At 35.1% G+C, this 21510-nt stretch overlaps 1 protein-coding gene and 12 non-coding genes across 13 annotated transcripts in view; all 13 read right to left on the reverse strand.

The window, feature by feature from the left end:
• The window catches only part of LOC147859102 (uncharacterized), a 53974-nt gene extending 33378 nt beyond the window's left edge, over nt 1-20596 (reverse strand). The window contains exons 1-2 of the mRNA XM_087326284.1: nt 20396-20596; nt 19973-20314 (exon numbers count right to left, since the gene is read on the reverse strand). Of these exons, the coding sequence (XP_087182410.1) occupies nt 19973-20314; nt 20396-20596 (543 nt within the window). The remainder of the gene's footprint in view (nt 1-19972; nt 20315-20395) is intronic.
• On the reverse strand, nt 418-490 carry TRNAE-CUC (transfer RNA glutamic acid (anticodon CUC)). Its single transcript has one exon. It is a non-coding gene; the product is annotated as a tRNA-Glu (tRNA).
• TRNAE-CUC (transfer RNA glutamic acid (anticodon CUC)) lies at nt 2038-2110 on the reverse strand. Its single transcript has one exon. It is a non-coding gene; the product is annotated as a tRNA-Glu (tRNA).
• On the reverse strand, nt 3658-3730 carry TRNAE-CUC (transfer RNA glutamic acid (anticodon CUC)). Its single transcript has one exon. It is a non-coding gene; the product is annotated as a tRNA-Glu (tRNA).
• TRNAE-CUC (transfer RNA glutamic acid (anticodon CUC)) lies at nt 5278-5350 on the reverse strand. Its single transcript has one exon. It is a non-coding gene; the product is annotated as a tRNA-Glu (tRNA).
• On the reverse strand, nt 6898-6970 carry TRNAE-CUC (transfer RNA glutamic acid (anticodon CUC)). The gene has a single exon. It is a non-coding gene; the product is annotated as a tRNA-Glu (tRNA).
• TRNAE-CUC (transfer RNA glutamic acid (anticodon CUC)) lies at nt 8518-8590 on the reverse strand. The gene has a single exon. It is a non-coding gene; the product is annotated as a tRNA-Glu (tRNA).
• TRNAE-CUC (transfer RNA glutamic acid (anticodon CUC)) lies at nt 10138-10210 on the reverse strand. Its single transcript has one exon. It is a non-coding gene; the product is annotated as a tRNA-Glu (tRNA).
• TRNAE-CUC (transfer RNA glutamic acid (anticodon CUC)) lies at nt 11758-11830 on the reverse strand. The gene has a single exon. It is a non-coding gene; the product is annotated as a tRNA-Glu (tRNA).
• Nucleotides 13378-13450, reverse strand: TRNAE-CUC (transfer RNA glutamic acid (anticodon CUC)). The gene has a single exon. It is a non-coding gene; the product is annotated as a tRNA-Glu (tRNA).
• Nucleotides 14998-15070, reverse strand: TRNAE-CUC (transfer RNA glutamic acid (anticodon CUC)). The gene has a single exon. It is a non-coding gene; the product is annotated as a tRNA-Glu (tRNA).
• On the reverse strand, nt 16618-16690 carry TRNAE-CUC (transfer RNA glutamic acid (anticodon CUC)). Its single transcript has one exon. It is a non-coding gene; the product is annotated as a tRNA-Glu (tRNA).
• Nucleotides 18238-18310, reverse strand: TRNAE-CUC (transfer RNA glutamic acid (anticodon CUC)). Its single transcript has one exon. It is a non-coding gene; the product is annotated as a tRNA-Glu (tRNA).
• Nucleotides 20597-21510: the final 914 nt, after the last annotated feature.

A 21510-nucleotide genomic window follows, 5' to 3' on the forward strand; every position in this document is an offset into this window, starting at 1 on the left:
ATAAAGAAACATGGTGCAATGCTCATCGTACCAATGTCCATTATTCTGCAATCTATGCGTATTTTTTGAAATTGTATCCAGTTATCCAAACTATAATTGTTGGTGTACCAATTTGTCGTACCAATGTTGACGAATAACCACAGCCAAAGATGCTGCTTCTTGTTGTCCCGAACGACATAATGTTTTGTCCAATTTCATTTGAAACCTCTACCATGAATCGAATAATGGGATTAAGTTTAGAAATTGATGTTAGGAGAGAAAAATCAAACTAATGTTCGTCATCAATCCTTCAAACATAATATTGATTATTTTGTTAATTGCACATTATCGTAACATCTACTTTAGGTCTTGAGTTTTTGAGTTGTCAAACAGTTAACACATGATATGCGTCCGAAATTTAATATATGATATTGTCGTTTCCATTGCCGGGAGTTGAACCCGGGTCTCTCGGGTGAGAGCCGAGTATCCTAACCAACTAGACTACAATGGATCACATGTTGGGTGCTTTTTATCGTAACGATCATTGATTCGTAATAAATAATATTTATATATTGCGCAAACAAGGATCCGAACCAGCTAGACTACAATGGAATTCATTTAGTAAATGATTTAGTTAATGTAATATTCCAGTGGTTCACTTCAAATATAGAAACATGGTGCAATGCTCATCGACAGTTGACCAATAGTCTGCGATCTATGCGTATTGCTTGAAATTGTATTGTGATATCCAAACTATAATTGTTGGTGTACTAATTTGTCGTACCAATGTTGACGACTAACCAAAACCAAATATACTGCTTCTTGTTGTCCCGAACAACATAATGTTGTCCCTAACCAACTAGATTACAATGGCTCCTATCTTGTGTATAGATATATTGCAATCATAGATTAGTAACAAATAATATTTACATATTGCGCAAGCATCAACAAGAAACTGAGGATTACTCTCACACGCTCTCGTTTTTAACATTTAATCATTTCAAGGGGTTTTATCGATGCGACATTACATAATGATCTATGATGTATCTAGTTTTCCCAATGCCTATTGTTGTACCCCGGAGTCTCGTGTACAAAACAAGGATCCGAACCAACTAGACTACAATAGAATTGATTTAGTGCATGAATTAGTTAATATAATATTCTAGTGCTTTGCTTCAAATAAAGAACCATGACGCAATGTTGATCGAGAGTTCACCATTATTCTACAATCTATGCGTAGTTCGGGAAACTCTATGAGGTTATCCAAACTATAATTGTCGGTGTACTAATTTGTCGCAACCATGTTGACAAATAACCACGACTAAATATATTGTTTCTTCTTGTCCCGAACAACCTAATGTTTTGTCAAATTTCATTTGAAACCTCTCCTATTAATTGAATAATGGGATTAAGTTTGCAAGCATCCACAAAAAAACTGAGGATTATTCTAACGCACTTTCATTTTTAACATTTAATAATGTCAAGGGCTTTTATCGATGCCACATTAACTCATGATATATGATAGACCTGCTTGTACCCGGGCGTCTCAGGTAAAAAGCAAGGATCCGGGGCAACTTGATTACAATGGAATTCATTTAGTAAATGAAATAGTGGATGTACCACTCTAGCCCTTTGTTACAAATAAAGAAACATGGTGCAATGCTCATCGTACCAATGTCCATTATTCTGCAATCTATGCGTATTTTTTGAAATTGTATCCAGTTATCCAAACTATAATTGTTGGTGTACCAATTTGTCGTACCAATGTTGACGAATAACCACAGCCAAAGATGCTGCTTCTTGTTGTCCCGAACGACATAATGTTTTGTCCAATTTCATTTGAAACCTCTACCATGAATCGAATAATGGGATTAAGTTTAGAAATTGATGTTAGGAGAGAAAAATCAAACTAATGTTCGTCATCAATCCTTCAAACATAATATTGATTATTTTGTTAATTGCACATTATCGTAACATCTACTTTAGGTCTTGAGTTTTTGAGTTGTCAAACAGTTAACACATGATATGCGTCCGAAATTTAATATATGATATTGTCGTTTCCATTGCCGGGAGTTGAACCCGGGTCTCTCGGGTGAGAGCCGAGTATCCTAACCAACTAGACTACAATGGATCACATGTTGGGTGCTTTTTATCGTAACGATCATTGATTCGTAATAAATAATATTTATATATTGCGCAAACAAGGATCCGAACCAGCTAGACTACAATGGAATTCATTTAGTAAATGATTTAGTTAATGTAATATTCCAGTGGTTCACTTCAAATATAGAAACATGGTGCAATGCTCATCGACAGTTGACCAATAGTCTGCGATCTATGCGTATTGCTTGAAATTGTATTGTGATATCCAAACTATAATTGTTGGTGTACTAATTTGTCGTACCAATGTTGACGACTAACCAAAACCAAATATACTGCTTCTTGTTGTCCCGAACAACATAATGTTGTCCCTAACCAACTAGATTACAATGGCTCCTATCTTGTGTATAGATATATTGCAATCATAGATTAGTAACAAATAATATTTACATATTGCGCAAGCATCAACAAGAAACTGAGGATTACTCTCACACGCTCTCGTTTTTAACATTTAATCATTTCAAGGGGTTTTATCGATGCGACATTACATAATGATCTATGATGTATCTAGTTTTCCCAATGCCTATTGTTGTACCCCGGAGTCTCGTGTACAAAACAAGGATCCGAACCAACTAGACTACAATAGAATTGATTTAGTGCATGAATTAGTTAATATAATATTCTAGTGCTTTGCTTCAAATAAAGAACCATGACGCAATGTTGATCGAGAGTTCACCATTATTCTACAATCTATGCGTAGTTCGGGAAACTCTATGAGGTTATCCAAACTATAATTGTCGGTGTACTAATTTGTCGCAACCATGTTGACAAATAACCACGACTAAATATATTGTTTCTTCTTGTCCCGAACAACCTAATGTTTTGTCAAATTTCATTTGAAACCTCTCCTATTAATTGAATAATGGGATTAAGTTTGCAAGCATCCACAAAAAAACTGAGGATTATTCTAACGCACTTTCATTTTTAACATTTAATAATGTCAAGGGCTTTTATCGATGCCACATTAACTCATGATATATGATAGACCTGCTTGTACCCGGGCGTCTCAGGTAAAAAGCAAGGATCCGGGGCAACTTGATTACAATGGAATTCATTTAGTAAATGAAATAGTGGATGTACCACTCTAGCCCTTTGTTACAAATAAAGAAACATGGTGCAATGCTCATCGTACCAATGTCCATTATTCTGCAATCTATGCGTATTTTTTGAAATTGTATCCAGTTATCCAAACTATAATTGTTGGTGTACCAATTTGTCGTACCAATGTTGACGAATAACCACAGCCAAAGATGCTGCTTCTTGTTGTCCCGAACGACATAATGTTTTGTCCAATTTCATTTGAAACCTCTACCATGAATCGAATAATGGGATTAAGTTTAGAAATTGATGTTAGGAGAGAAAAATCAAACTAATGTTCGTCATCAATCCTTCAAACATAATATTGATTATTTTGTTAATTGCACATTATCGTAACATCTACTTTAGGTCTTGAGTTTTTGAGTTGTCAAACAGTTAACACATGATATGCGTCCGAAATTTAATATATGATATTGTCGTTTCCATTGCCGGGAGTTGAACCCGGGTCTCTCGGGTGAGAGCCGAGTATCCTAACCAACTAGACTACAATGGATCACATGTTGGGTGCTTTTTATCGTAACGATCATTGATTCGTAATAAATAATATTTATATATTGCGCAAACAAGGATCCGAACCAGCTAGACTACAATGGAATTCATTTAGTAAATGATTTAGTTAATGTAATATTCCAGTGGTTCACTTCAAATATAGAAACATGGTGCAATGCTCATCGACAGTTGACCAATAGTCTGCGATCTATGCGTATTGCTTGAAATTGTATTGTGATATCCAAACTATAATTGTTGGAGTACTCTGCGTTGATTACACTGCTTACGACTAACCAAAACCAAATATACTGCTTCTTGTTGTCCCGAACAACATAATGTTGTCCCTAACCAACTAGATTACAATGGCTCCTATCTTGTGTATAGATATATTGCAATCATAGATTAGTAACAAATAATATTTACATATTGCGCAAGCATCAACAAGAAACTGAGGATTACTCTCACACGCTCTCGTTTTTAACATTTAATCATTTCAAGGGGTTTTATCGATGCGACATTACATAATGATCTATGATGTATCTAGTTTTCCCAATGCCTATTGTTGTACCCCGGAGTCTCGTGTACAAAACAAGGATCCGAACCAACTAGACTACAATAGAATTGATTTAGTGCATGAATTAGTTAATATAATATTCTAGTGCTTTGCTTCAAATAAAGAACCATGACGCAATGTTGATCGAGAGTTCACCATTATTCTACAATCTATGCGTAGTTCGGGAAACTCTATGAGGTTATCCAAACTATAATTGTCGGTGTACTAATTTGTCGCAACCATGTTGACAAATAACCACGACTAAATATATTGTTTCTTCTTGTCCCGAACAACCTAATGTTTTGTCAAATTTCATTTGAAACCTCTCCTATTAATTGAATAATGGGATTAAGTTTGCAAGCATCCACAAAAAAACTGAGGATTATTCTAACGCACTTTCATTTTTAACATTTAATAATGTCAAGGGCTTTTATCGATGCCACATTAACTCATGATATATGATAGACCTGCTTGTACCCGGGCGTCTCAGGTAAAAAGCAAGGATCCGGGGCAACTTGATTACAATGGAATTCATTTAGTAAATGAAATAGTGGATGTACCACTCTAGCCCTTTGTTACAAATAAAGAAACATGGTGCAATGCTCATCGTACCAATGTCCATTATTCTGCAATCTATGCGTATTTTTTGAAATTGTATCCAGTTATCCAAACTATAATTGTTGGTGTACCAATTTGTCGTACCAATGTTGACGAATAACCACAGCCAAAGATGCTGCTTCTTGTTGTCCCGAACGACATAATGTTTTGTCCAATTTCATTTGAAACCTCTACCATGAATCGAATAATGGGATTAAGTTTAGAAATTGATGTTAGGAGAGAAAAATCAAACTAATGTTCGTCATCAATCCTTCAAACATAATATTGATTATTTTGTTAATTGCACATTATCGTAACATCTACTTTAGGTCTTGAGTTTTTGAGTTGTCAAACAGTTAACACATGATATGCGTCCGAAATTTAATATATGATATTGTCGTTTCCATTGCCGGGAGTTGAACCCGGGTCTCTCGGGTGAGAGCCGAGTATCCTAACCAACTAGACTACAATGGATCACATGTTGGGTGCTTTTTATCGTAACGATCATTGATTCGTAATAAATAATATTTATATATTGCGCAAACAAGGATCCGAACCAGCTAGACTACAATGGAATTCATTTAGTAAATGATTTAGTTAATGTAATATTCCAGTGGTTCACTTCAAATATAGAAACATGGTGCAATGCTCATCGACAGTTGACCAATAGTCTGCGATCTATGCGTATTGCTTGAAATTGTATTGTGATATCCAAACTATAATTGTTGGTGTACTAATTTGTCGTACCAATGTTGACGACTAACCAAAACCAAATATACTGCTTCTTGTTGTCCCGAACAACATAATGTTGTCCCTAACCAACTAGATTACAATGGCTCCTATCTTGTGTATAGATATATTGCAATCATAGATTAGTAACAAATAATATTTACATATTGCGCAAGCATCAACAAGAAACTGAGGATTACTCTCACACGCTCTCGTTTTTAACATTTAATCATTTCAAGGGGTTTTATCGATGCGACATTACATAATGATCTATGATGTATCTAGTTTTCCCAATGCCTATTGTTGTACCCCGGAGTCTCGTGTACAAAACAAGGATCCGAACCAACTAGACTACAATAGAATTGATTTAGTGCATGAATTAGTTAATATAATATTCTAGTGCTTTGCTTCAAATAAAGAACCATGACGCAATGTTGATCGAGAGTTCACCATTATTCTACAATCTATGCGTAGTTCGGGAAACTCTATGAGGTTATCCAAACTATAATTGTCGGTGTACTAATTTGTCGCAACCATGTTGACAAATAACCACGACTAAATATATTGTTTCTTCTTGTCCCGAACAACCTAATGTTTTGTCAAATTTCATTTGAAACCTCTCCTATTAATTGAATAATGGGATTAAGTTTGCAAGCATCCACAAAAAAACTGAGGATTATTCTAACGCACTTTCATTTTTAACATTTAATAATGTCAAGGGCTTTTATCGATGCCACATTAACTCATGATATATGATAGACCTGCTTGTACCCGGGCGTCTCAGGTAAAAAGCAAGGATCCGGGGCAACTTGATTACAATGGAATTCATTTAGTAAATGAAATAGTGGATGTACCACTCTAGCCCTTTGTTACAAATAAAGAAACATGGTGCAATGCTCATCGTACCAATGTCCATTATTCTGCAATCTATGCGTATTTTTTGAAATTGTATCCAGTTATCCAAACTATAATTGTTGGTGTACCAATTTGTCGTACCAATGTTGACGAATAACCACAGCCAAAGATGCTGCTTCTTGTTGTCCCGAACGACATAATGTTTTGTCCAATTTCATTTGAAACCTCTACCATGAATCGAATAATGGGATTAAGTTTAGAAATTGATGTTAGGAGAGAAAAATCAAACTAATGTTCGTCATCAATCCTTCAAACATAATATTGATTATTTTGTTAATTGCACATTATCGTAACATCTACTTTAGGTCTTGAGTTTTTGAGTTGTCAAACAGTTAACACATGATATGCGTCCGAAATTTAATATATGATATTGTCGTTTCCATTGCCGGGAGTTGAACCCGGGTCTCTCGGGTGAGAGCCGAGTATCCTAACCAACTAGACTACAATGGATCACATGTTGGGTGCTTTTTATCGTAACGATCATTGATTCGTAATAAATAATATTTATATATTGCGCAAACAAGGATCCGAACCAGCTAGACTACAATGGAATTCATTTAGTAAATGATTTAGTTAATGTAATATTCCAGTGGTTCACTTCAAATATAGAAACATGGTGCAATGCTCATCGACAGTTGACCAATAGTCTGCGATCTATGCGTATTGCTTGAAATTGTATTGTGATATCCAAACTATAATTGTTGGTGTACTAATTTGTCGTACCAATGTTGACGACTAACCAAAACCAAATATACTGCTTCTTGTTGTCCCGAACAACATAATGTTGTCCCTAACCAACTAGATTACAATGGCTCCTATCTTGTGTATAGATATATTGCAATCATAGATTAGTAATAAATAATATTTACATATTGCGCAAGCATCAACAAGAAACTGAGGATTACTCTCACACGCTCTCGTTTTTAACATTTAATCATTTCAAGGGGTTTTATCGATGCGACATTACATAATGATCTATGATGTATCTAGTTTTCCCAATGCCTATTGTTGTACCCCGGAGTCTCGTGTAGAAAACAAGGATCCGAACCAACTAGACTACAATAGAATTGATTTAGTGCATGAATTAGTTAATATAATATTCTAGTGCTTTGCTTCAAATAAAGAACTATGACGCAATGTTGATCGAGAGTTCACCATTATTCTACAATCTATGCGTATTTCGGGAAACTCTATGAAGTTATCCAAACTATAATTGCCGGTGTACTAATTTGTCGTAACCATGTTGACAAATAACCACGACTAAATATATTGTTTCTTCTTGTCCCGAACAACCTAATGTTTTGTCAAATTTCATTTGAAACCTCTCCTATTAATTGAATAATGGGATTAAGTTTGCAAGCATCCACAAAAAAACTGAGGATTATTCTAACGCACTTTCATTTTTAACATTTAATAATGTCAAGGGCTTTTATCGATGCCACATTAACTCATGATATATGATAGACCTGCTTGTACCCGGGCGTCTCAGGTAAAAAGCAAGGATCCGGGGCAACTTGATTACAATGGAATTCATTTAGTAAATGAAATAGTGGATGTACCACTCTAGCCCTTTGTTACAAATAAAGAAACATGGTGCAATGCTCATCGTACCAATGTCCATTATTCTGCAATCTATGCGTATTTTTTGAAATTGTATCCAGTTATCCAAACTATAATTGTTGGTGTACCAATTTGTCGTACCAATGTTGACGAATAACCACAGCCAAAGATGCTGCTTCTTGTTGTCCCGAACGACATAATGTTTTGTCCAATTTCATTTGAAACCTCTACCATGAATCGAATAATGGGATTAAGTTTAGAAATTGATGTTAGGAGAGAAAAATCAAACTAATGTTCGTCATCAATCCTTCAAACATAATATTGATTATTTTGTTAATTGCACATTATCGTAACATCTACTTTAGGTCTTGAGTTTTTGAGTTGTCAAACAGTTAACACATGATATGCGTCCGAAATTTAATATATGATATTGTCGTTTCCATTGCCGGGAGTTGAACCCGGGTCTCTCGGGTGAGAGCCGAGTATCCTAACCAACTAGACTACAATGGATCACATGTTGGGTGCTTTTTATCGTAACGATCATTGATTCGTAATAAATAATATTTATATATTGCGCAAACAAGGATCCGAACCAGCTAGACTACAATGGAATTCATTTAGTAAATGATTTAGTTAATGTAATATTCCAGTGGTTCACTTCAAATATAGAAACATGGTGCAATGCTCATCGACAGTTGACCAATAGTCTGCGATCTATGCGTATTGCTTGAAATTGTATTGTGATATCCAAACTATAATTGTTGGTGTACTAATTTGTCGTACCAATGTTGACGACTAACCAAAACCAAATATACTGCTTCTTGTTGTCCCGAACAACATAATGTTGTCCCTAACCAACTAGATTACAATGGCTCCTATCTTGTGTATAGATATATTGCAATCATAGATTAGTAATAAATAATATTTACATATTGCGCAAGCATCAACAAGAAACTGAGGATTACTCTCACACGCTCTCGTTTTTAACATTTAATCATTTCAAGGGGTTTTATCGATGCGACATTACATAATGATCTATGATGTATCTAGTTTTCCCAATGCCTATTGTTGTACCCCGGAGTCTCGTGTAGAAAACAAGGATCCGAACCAACTAGACTACAATAGAATTGATTTAGTGCATGAATTAGTTAATATAATATTCTAGTGCTTTGCTTCAAATAAAGAACTATGACGCAATGTTGATCGAGAGTTCACCATTATTCTACAATCTATGCGTATTTCGGGAAACTCTATGAAGTTATCCAAACTATAATTGCCGGTGTACTAATTTGTCGTAACCATGTTGACAAATAACCACGACTAAATATATTGTTTCTTCTTGTCCCGAACAACCTAATGTTTTGTCAAATTTCATTTGAAACCTCTCCTATTAATTGAATAATGGGATTAAGTTTGCAAGCATCCACAAAAAAACTGAGGATTATTCTAACGCACTTTCATTTTTAACATTTAATAATGTCAAGGGCTTTTATCGATGCCACATTAACTCATGATATATGATAGACCTGCTTGTACCCGGGCGTCTCAGGTAAAAAGCAAGGATCCGGGGCAACTTGATTACAATGGAATTCATTTAGTAAATGAAATAGTGGATGTACCACTCTAGCCCTTTGTTACAAATAAAGAAACATGGTGCAATGCTCATCGTACCAATGTCCATTATTCTGCAATCTATGCGTATTTTTTGAAATTGTATCCAGTTATCCAAACTATAATTGTTGGTGTACCAATTTGTCGTACCAATGTTGACGAATAACCACAGCCAAAGATGCTGCTTCTTGTTGTCCCGAACGACATAATGTTTTGTCCAATTTCATTTGAAACCTCTACCATGAATCGAATAATGGGATTAAGTTTAGAAATTGATGTTAGGAGAGAAAAATCAAACTAATGTTCGTCATCAATCCTTCAAACATAATATTGATTATTTTGTTAATTGCACATTATCGTAACATCTACTTTAGGTCTTGAGTTTTTGAGTTGTCAAACAGTTAACACATGATATGCGTCCGAAATTTAATATATGATATTGTCGTTTCCATTGCCGGGAGTTGAACCCGGGTCTCTCGGGTGAGAGCCGAGTATCCTAACCAACTAGACTACAATGGATCACATGTTGGGTGCTTTTTATCGTAACGATCATTGATTCGTAATAAATAATATTTATATATTGCGCAAACAAGGATCCGAACCAGCTAGACTACAATGGAATTCATTTAGTAAATGATTTAGTTAATGTAATATTCCAGTGGTTCACTTCAAATATAGAAACATGGTGCAATGCTCATCGACAGTTGACCAATAGTCTGCGATCTATGCGTATTGCTTGAAATTGTATTGTGATATCCAAACTATAATTGTTGGTGTACTAATTTGTCGTACCAATGTTGACGACTAACCAAAACCAAATATACTGCTTCTTGTTGTCCCGAACAACATAATGTTGTCCCTAACCAACTAGATTACAATGGCTCCTATCTTGTGTATAGATATATTGCAATCATAGATTAGTAATAAATAATATTTACATATTGCGCAAGCATCAACAAGAAACTGAGGATTACTCTCACACGCTCTCGTTTTTAACATTTAATCATTTCAAGGGGTTTTATCGATGCGACATTACATAATGATCTATGATGTATCTAGTTTTCCCAATGCCTATTGTTGTACCCCGGAGTCTCGTGTAGAAAACAAGGATCCGAACCAACTAGACTACAATAGAATTGATTTAGTGCATGAATTAGTTAATATAATATTCTAGTGCTTTGCTTCAAATAAAGAACTATGACGCAATGTTGATCGAGAGTTCACCATTATTCTACAATCTATGCGTATTTCGGGAAACTCTATGAAGTTATCCAAACTATAATTGCCGGTGTACTAATTTGTCGTAACCATGTTGACAAATAACCACGACTAAATATATTGTTTCTTCTTGTCCCGAACAACCTAATGTTTTGTCAAATTTCATTTGAAACCTCTCCTATTAATTGAATAATGGGATTAAGTTTGCAAGCATCCACAAAAAAACTGAGGATTATTCTAACGCACTTTCATTTTTAACATTTAATAATGTCAAGGGCTTTTATCGATGCCACATTAACTCATGATATATGATAGACCTGCTTGTACCCGGGCGTCTCAGGTAAAAAGCAAGGATCCGGGGCAACTTGATTACAATGGAATTCATTTAGTAAATGAAATAGTGGATGTACCACTCTAGCCCTTTGTTACAAATAAAGAAACATGGTGCAATGCTCATCGTACCAATGTCCATTATTCTGCAATCTATGCGTATTTTTTGAAATTGTATCCAGTTATCCAAACTATAATTGTTGGTGTACCAATTTGTCGTACCAATGTTGACGAATAACCACAGCCAAAGATGCTGCTTCTTGTTGTCCCGAACGACATAATGTTTTGTCCAATTTCATTTGAAACCTCTACCATGAATCGAATAATGGGATTAAGTTTAGAAATTGATGTTAGGAGAGAAAAATCAAACTAATGTTCGTCATCAATCCTTCAAACATAATATTGATTATTTTGTTAATTGCACATTATCGTAACATCTACTTTAGGTCTTGAGTTTTTGAGTTGTCAAACAGTTAACACATGATATGCGTCCGAAATTTAATATATGATATTGTCGTTTCCATTGCCGGGAGTTGAACCCGGGTCTCTCGGGTGAGAGCCGAGTATCCTAACCAACTAGACTACAATGGATCACATGTTGGGTGCTTTTTATCGTAACGATCATTGATTCGTAATAAATAATATTTATATATTGCGCAAACAAGGATCCGAACCAGCTAGACTACAATGGAATTCATTTAGTAAATGATTTAGTTAATGTAATATTCCAGTGGTTCACTTCAAATATAGAAACATGGTGCAATGCTCATCGACAGTTGACCAATAGTCTGCGATCTATGCGTATTGCTTGAAATTGTATTGTGATATCCAAACTATAATTGTTGGTGTACTAATTTGTCGTACCAATGTTGACGACTAACCAAAACCAAATATACTGCTTCTTGTTGTCCCGAACAACATAATGTTGTCCCTAACCAACTAGATTACAATGGCTCCTATCTTGTGTATAGATATATTGCAATCATAGATTAGTAATAAATAATATTTACATATTGCGCAAGCATCAACAAGAAACTGAGGATTACTCTCACACGCTCTCGTTTTTAACATTTAATCATTTCAAGGGGTTTTATCGATGCGACATTACATAATGATCTATGATGTATCTAGTTTTCCCAATGCCTATTGTTGTACCCCGGAGTCTCGTGTAGAAAACAAGGATCCGAACCAACTAGACTACAATAGAATTGATTTAGTGCATGAATTAGTTAATATAATATTCTAGTGCTTTGCTTCAAATAAAGAACTATGACGCAATGTTGATCGAGAGTTCACCATTATTCTACAATCTATGCGTATTTCGGGAAACTCTATGAAGTTATCCAAACTATAATTGCCGGTGTACTAATTTGTCGTAACCATGTTGACAAATAACCACGACTAAATATATTGTTTCTTCTTGTCCCGAACAACCTAATGTTTTGTCAAATTTCATTTGAAACCTCTCCTATTAATTGAATAATGGGATTAAGTTTGCAAGCATCCACAAAAAAACTGAGGATTATTCTAACGCACTTTCATTTTTAACATTTAATAATGTCAAGGGCTTTTATCGATGCCACATTAACTCATGATATATGATAGACCTGCTTGTACCCGGGCGTCTCAGGTAAAAAGCAAGGATCCGGGGCAACTTGATTACAATGGAATTCATTTAGTAAATGAAATAGTGGATGTACCACTCTAGCCCTTTGTTACAAATAAAGAAACATGGTGCAATGCTCATCGTACCAATGTCCATTATTCTGCAATCTATGCGTATTTTTTGAAATTGTATCCAGTTATCCAAACTATAATTGTTGGTGTACCAATTTGTCGTACCAATGTTGACGAATAACCACAGCCAAAGATGCTGCTTCTTGTTGTCCCGAACGACATAATGTTTTGTCCAATTTCATTTGAAACCTCTACCATGAATCGAATAATGGGATTAAGTTTAGAAATTGATGTTAGGAGAGAAAAATCAAACTAATGTTCGTCATCAATCCTTCAAACATAATATTGATTATTTTGTTAATTGCACATTATCGTAACATCTACTTTAGGTCTTGAGTTTTTGAGTTGTCAAACAGTTAACACATGATATGCGTCCGAAATTTAATATATGATATTGTCGTTTCCATTGCCGGGAGTTGAACCCGGGTCTCTCGGGTGAGAGCCGAGTATCCTAACCAACTAGACTACAATGGATCACATGTTGGGTGCTTTTTATCGTAACGATCATTGATTCGTAATAAATAATATTTATATATTGCGCAAACAAGGATCCGAACCAGCTAGACTACAATGGAATTCATTTAGTAAATGATTTAGTTAATGTAATATTCCAGTGGTTCACTTCAAATATAGAAACATGGTGCAATGCTCATCGACAGTTGACCAATAGTCTGCGATCTATGCGTATTGCTTGAAATTGTATTGTGATATCCAAACTATAATTGTTGGTGTACTAATTTGTCGTACCAATGTTGACGACTAACCAAAACCAAATATACTGCTTCTTGTTGTCCCGAACAACATAATGTTGTCCCTAACCAACTAGATTACAATGGCTCCTATCTTGTGTATAGATATATTGCAATCATAGATTAGTAATAAATAATATTTACATATTGCGCAAGCATCAACAAGAAACTGAGGATTACTCTCACACGCTCTCGTTTTTAACATTTAATCATTTCAAGGGGTTTTATCGATGCGACATTACATAATGATCTATGATGTATCTAGTTTTCCCAATGCCTATTGTTGTACCCCGGAGTCTCGTGTAGAAAACAAGGATCCGAACCAACTAGACTACAATAGAATTGATTTAGTGCATGAATTAGTTAATATAATATTCTAGTGCTTTGCTTCAAATAAAGAACTATGACGCAATGTTGATCGAGAGTTCACCATTATTCTACAATCTATGCGTATTTCGGGAAACTCTATGAAGTTATCCAAACTATAATTGCCGGTGTACTAATTTGTCGTAACCATGTTGACAAATAACCACGACTAAATATATTGTTTCTTCTTGTCCCGAACAACCTAATGTTTTGTCAAATTTCATTTGAAACCTCTCCTATTAATTGAATAATGGGATTAAGTTTGCAAGCATCCACAAAAAAACTGAGGATTATTCTAACGCACTTTCATTTTTAACATTTAATAATGTCAAGGGCTTTTATCGATGCCACATTAACTCATGATATATGATAGACCTGCTTGTACCCGGGCGTCTCAGGTAAAAAGCAAGGATCCGGGGCAACTTGATTACAATGGAATTCATTTAGTAAATGAAATAGTGGATGTACCACTCTAGCCCTTTGTTACAAATAAAGAAACATGGTGCAATGCTCATCGTACCAATGTCCATTATTCTGCAATCTATGCGTATTTTTTGAAATTGTATCCAGTTATCCAAACTATAATTGTTGGTGTACCAATTTGTCGTACCAATGTTGACGAATAACCACAGCCAAAGATGCTGCTTCTTGTTGTCCCGAACGACATAATGTTTTGTCCAATTTCATTTGAAACCTCTACCATGAATCGAATAATGGGATTAAGTTTAGAAATTGATGTTAGGAGAGAAAAATCAAACTAATGTTCGTCATCAATCCTTCAAACATAATATTGATTATTTTGTTAATTGCACATTATCGTAACATCTACTTTAGGTCTTGAGTTTTTGAGTTGTCAAACAGTTAACACATGATATGCGTCCGAAATTTAATATATGATATTGTCGTTTCCATTGCCGGGAGTTGAACCCGGGTCTCTCGGGTGAGAGCCGAGTATCCTAACCAACTAGACTACAATGGATCACATGTTGGGTGCTTTTTATCGTAACGATCATTGATTCGTAATAAATAATATTTATATATTGCGCAAACAAGGATCCGAACCAGCTAGACTACAATGGAATTCATTTAGTAAATGATTTAGTTAATGTAATATTCCAGTGGTTCACTTCAAATATAGAAACATGGTGCAATGCTCATCGACAGTTGACCAATAGTCTGCGATCTATGCGTATTGCTTGAAATTGTATTGTGATATCCAAACTATAATTGTTGGTGTACTAATTTGTCGTACCAATGTTGACGACTAACCAAAACCAAATATACTGCTTCTTGTTGTCCCGAACAACATAATGTTGTCCCTAACCAACTAGATTACAATGGCTCCTATCTTGTGTATAGATATATTGCAATCATAGATTAGTAATAAATAATATTTACATATTGCGCAAGCATCAACAAGAAACTGAGGATTACTCTCACACGCTCTCGTTTTTAACATTTAATCATTTCAAGGGGTTTTATCGATGCGACATTACATAATGATCTATGATGTATCTAGTTTTCCCAATGCCTATTGTTGTACCCCGGAGTCTCGTGTAGAAAACAAGGATCCGAACCAACTAGACTACAATAGAATTGATTTAGTGCATGAATTAGTTAATATAATATTCTAGTGCTTTGCTTCAAATAAAGAACTATGACGCAATGTTGATCGAGAGTTCACCATTATTCTACAATCTATGCGTATTTCGGGAAACTCTATGAAGTTATCCAAACTATAATTGCCGGTGTACTAATTTGTCGTAACCATGTTGACAAATAACCACGACTAAATATATTGTTTCTTCTTGTCCCGAACAACCTAATGTTTTGTCAAATTTCATTTGAAACCTCTCCTATTAATTGAATAATGGGATTAAGTTTGCAAGCATCCACAAAAAAACTGAGGATTATTCTAACGCACTTTCATTTTTAACATTTAATAATGTCAAGGGCTTTTATCGATGCCACATTAACTCATGATATATGATAGACCTGCTTGTACCCGGGCGTCTCAGGTAAAAAGCAAGGATCCGGGGCAACTTGATTACAATGGAATTCATTTAGTAAATGAAATAGTGGATGTACCACTCTAGCCCTTTGTTACAAATAAAGAAACATGGTGCAATGCTCATCGTACCAATGTCCATTATTCTGCAATCTATGCGTATTTTTTGAAATTGTATCCAGTTATCCAAACTATAATTGTTGGTGTACCAATTTGTCGTACCAATGTTGACGAATAACCACAGCCAAAGATGCTGCTTCTTGTTGTCCCGAACGACATAATGTTTTGTCCAATTTCATTTGAAACCTCTACCATGAATCGAATAATGGGATTAAGTTTAGAAATTGATGTTAGGAGAGAAAAATCAAACTAATGTTCGTCATCAATCCTTCAAACATAATATTGATTATTTTGTTAATTGCACATTATCGTAACATCTACTTTAGGTCTTGAGTTTTTGAGTTGTCAAACAGTTAACACATGATATGCGTCCGAAATTTAATATATGATATTGTCGTTTCCATTGCCGGGAGTTGAACCCGGGTCTCTCGGGTGAGAGCCGAGTATCCTAACCAACTAGACTACAATGGATCACATGTTGGGTGCTTTTTATCGTAACGATCATTGATTCGTAATAAATAATATTTATATATTGCGCAAACAAGGATCCGAACCAGCTAGACTACAATGGAATTCATTTAGTAAATGATTTAGTTAATGTAATATTCCAGTGGTTCACTTCAAATATAGAAACATGGTGCAATGCTCATCGACAGTTGACCAATAGTCTGCGATCTATGCGTATTGCTTGAAATTGTATTGTGATATCCAAACTATAATTGTTGGTGTACTAATTTGTCGTACCAATGTTGACGACTAACCAAAACCAAATATACTGCTTCTTGTTGTCCCGAACAACATAATGTTGTCCCTAACCAACTAGATTACAATGGCTCCTATCTTGTGTATAGATATATTGCAATCATAGATTAGTAATAAATAATATTTACATATTGCGCAAGCATCAACAAGAAACTGAGGATTACTCTCACACGCTCTCGTTTTTAACATTTAATCATTTCAAGGGGTTTTATCGATGCGACATTACATAATGATCTATGATGTATCTAGTTTTCCCAATGCCTATTGTTGTACCCCGGAGTCTCGTGTAGAAAACAAGGATCCGAACCAACTAGACTACAATAGAATTGATTTAGTGCATGAATTAGTTAATATAATATTCTAGTGCTTTGCTTCAAATAAAGAACTATGACGCAATGTTGATCGAGAGTTCACCATTATTCTACAATCTATGCGTATTTCGGGAAACTCTATGAAGTTATCCAAACTATAATTGCCGGTGTACTAATTTGTCGTAACCATGTTGACAAATAACCACGACTAAATATATTGTTTCTTCTTGTCCCGAACAACCTAATGTTTTGTCAAATTTCATTTGAAACCTCTCCTATTAATTGAATAATGGGATTAAGTTTGCAAGCATCCACAAAAAAACTGAGGATTATTCTAACGCACTTTCATTTTTAACATTTAATAATGTCAAGGGCTTTTATCGATGCCACATTAACTCATGATATATGATAGACCTGCTTGTACCCGGGCGTCTCAGGTAAAAAGCAAGGATCCGGGGCAACTTGATTACAATGGAATTCATTTAGTAAATGAAATAGTGGATGTACCACTCTAGCCCTTTGTTACAAATAAAGAAACATGGTGCAATGCTCATCGTACCAATGTCCATTATTCTGCAATCTATGCGTATTTTTTGAAATTGTATCCAGTTATCCAAACTATAATTGTTGGTGTACCAATTTGTCGTACCAATGTTGACGAATAACCACAGCCAAAGATGCTGCTTCTTGTTGTCCCGAACGACATAATGTTTTGTCCAATTTCATTTGAAACCTCTACCATGAATCGAATAATGGGATTAAGTTTAGAAATTGATGTTAGGAGAGAAAAATCAAACTAATGTTCGTCATCAATCCTTCAAACATAATATTGATTATTTTGTTAATTGCACATTATCGTAACATCTACTTTAGGTCTTGAGTTTTTGAGTTGTCAAACAGTTAACACATGATATGCGTCCGAAATTTAATATATGATATTGTCGTTTCCATTGCCGGGAGTTGAACCCGGGTCTCTCGGGTGAGAGCCGAGTATCCTAACCAACTAGACTACAATGGATCACATGTTGGGTGCTTTTTATCGTAACGATCATTGATTCGTAATAAATAATATTTATATATTGCGCAAACAAGGATCCGAACCAGCTAGACTACAATGGAATTCATTTAGTAAATGATTTAGTTAATGTAATATTCCAGTGGTTCACTTCAAATATAGAAACATGGTGCAATGCTCATCGACAGTTGACCAATAGTCTGCGATCTATGCGTATTGCTTGAAATTGTATTGTGATATCCAAACTATAATTGTTGGTGTACTAATTTGTCGTACCAATGTTGACGACTAACCAAAACCAAATATACTGCTTCTTGTTGTCCCGAACAACATAATGTTGTCCCTAACCAACTAGATTACAATGGCTCCTATCTTGTGTATAGATATATTGCAATCATAGATTAGTAATAAATAATATTTACATATTGCGCAAGCATCAACAAGAAACTGAGGATTACTCTCACACGCTCTCGTTTTTAACATTTAATCATTTCAAGGGGTTTTATCGATGCGACATTACATAATGATCTATGATGTATCTAGTTTTCCCAATGCCTATTGTTGTACCCCGGAGTCTCGTGTAAAAAACAAGGATCCGAACCAACTAGACTACAATAGAATTGATTTAGTGCATGAATTAGTTAATATAATATTCTAGTGCTTTGCTTCAAATAAAGAACTATGACGCAATGTTGATCGAGAGTTCACCATTATTCTACAATCTATGCGTATTTCGGGAAACTCTATGAAGAAAAATTGATGTTAGGAGAGAAAAATCAAACTAATGTTCGTCATTAATCCTTCAAACATAATATTGATTATTTTGTTAATTGCACATTATCGTAACATCTACTTTAGGTCTTGAGTTTTTGAGTTGTCAAACAGTTAACACATGATATGCGTCCGAAATTTAATATATGATATTGTCGTTTCCATTGCCGGGTCTCTCAGGTGAGAGCCGAGTATCCTAACCAACTAGACTACAATGGATCACATGTTGTGTGCTTTTTATCGTAACAATCATTGATTCGTAATAAATAATATTTATATATTGCGCAAGCATTAACGAAAAACTGAGGATTATTGTAACACATTCTCATTTTTAAGATTTAATAATTTCAAGGGTTTTTATCGGACCCACATGAACTTATGATCTATGATGTATCTAGTGTTGTCATTGCCTATAGTTGTACCCGGGCGTCTCAGGTAAAAAAGCAATGATCCGAACCAACTAGACTACAATGGAATTCATTTAGTAAATAAATTAGTTAATGTAATATTCTAGTTGTCTCCTTAGGACACACCAACTGTGAGGAAAGAATTTTATAGCAATTCAACCAGTCCTTTCGATATGTGAGGTGATGTGTAGCACTAGTGTCTAGGTACCATTTATCATGTTCGGTTTTTGTCTCTTCTGTAGTGACATGGTATGCTTGCAAAATATTGTCATCTTCTGGTATTTCATCCAAATTCTATATATTCTTTTGACTTCAAGTTTGATTTGTCTTCTAATGTTGCATTATTTTCTTGTGATCATCTTTTGTTCTCTGCAACTTGCTTCAATCGACATGCCCTTTCTGTATGCCCTTTTTTCTTACAATATCTGCAAATCAGTTTGAAACCACCATTGGATTGTCTTGTTGAAGCTTTCCAAGCATCATTTACCTTGTTGGTACTTGATATTTCTGCATTTCTGTAAGCATCCAATTTAGCTCTATATCTATTATTATAAGATGATTTTTGTGTTTTGCTAAATGTTACAGTCATTGCCAAAGATGGAGTGGATTCTTTTAATTTCCGCCGAAGTTTTTCATGGCGGATCTTGGTAATCAAATCAGACAAAGAATTACCTTGGCTATTCATGGTGACAAACGTGCTCCAGGATTCTAGAAGTTTACTCAATAGGAGCTCAATCTTCATTTCTTTTGAGATTTCATTTCCCGCAATGATAGCTTCTTCGAGATATATCTCCCAGGTATCAAAGAAGGTAAGAACATTTTCTTCTTCCTGCAAAACCCACATGTGAAACAAGGTAGGAAGAGTATGGATTCTAGTAGTACCATCTTGTGGTTCAAACATCTATTTTACTTTGGACCACATTTCTGTTGTAGTTGTGAGTTTTCGAATGCCATCAGCTTGCTTGTCTTCTACATGTAGCAGTGTTTCAAGCTTTGCCCTTTTGTCTTTGTTTTTCCAATCTTTCCATGCTTTTGATTGTGTATTTTTTTGTGCTTGACAGGTTTCGGTGATGACTTCAAGTAGCTCCTCCAAATCAAGTAGTAGCTCCATCCTTGGTTTCCAAATTCTGTAGTTTTTTGCGGTAAGTCTATCTACCGAGTATTTTCTTGTTTAAGTGGAGCTTGCCATAATGTTGAGGCTATTATCTTTTTTTTATTATTATATATATATTGATCAACAAAAGTAGAGTATGGTGCGGGTAATATATTTTCAGGCTTCATACTATTGATTCTCTGATACCATGTTTTTTTACTATTAATAACTTGTGGTGTGGGGTTATATTTAGTAATTAACGAAGTAGTTGCTCACTGTCAGCTAATTAGTTATTTATAACTTCTAACAATTGTGACCAAACAAGTAACTTATAATTACAATGCTCAATTATATATGTGTTTATAAGAATGGGACAAGTGCACTCACTCACTCACTAAATGCGTAGCGTTTCAAGCTAATGTTAAGGCATATTGTGCATGGGATAGCTTGACGAAAGCCAAAGCCAAAGCCAAAGCCAAAGCCAAAACGCGAAGGATCCTCATCTCATCTACGTCATCCATCAACTGGAGAGATAACTCCACATAACACACTATGCATGCATGCATGCATGTACGTATGTATGTATGTATACCAAGATAGAGGGTTTGGAGGTCGGTAGGTACCTGCCTAGAAGAGTGAGCGATATAATTTAATTAATTAGGAGAAAGCAACAAGGAGAGAAGCCAAGAGAATCCGGAGTGAAAATATCCGAAGATGAAGCAAATCACCAAATGCCCGTGACATTGTGGAGGAAGAAAACAATTACACAACCAACAAGTGATGATGAACCAAGAAAGTCGGAAAAGATCTAGAGCTAACTAACCAGATAGATAGGTAGATAGATAGATACAAAGCAAAAGGCCCAGATCGATCGATCTCACCAAATGCCCCCCCACTAGAGATTATACATCTATTTACCATCCATGCATATA

This window comes from Azolla caroliniana, unplaced genomic scaffold (genome assembly GCF_043228905.1).
Source record: "Azolla caroliniana isolate FFs.n. ecotype wild unplaced genomic scaffold, voAzoCaro1.0.p SCAF_10, whole genome shotgun sequence".
NCBI lineage: Eukaryota > Viridiplantae > Streptophyta > Polypodiopsida > Salviniales > Salviniaceae > Azolla > Azolla caroliniana.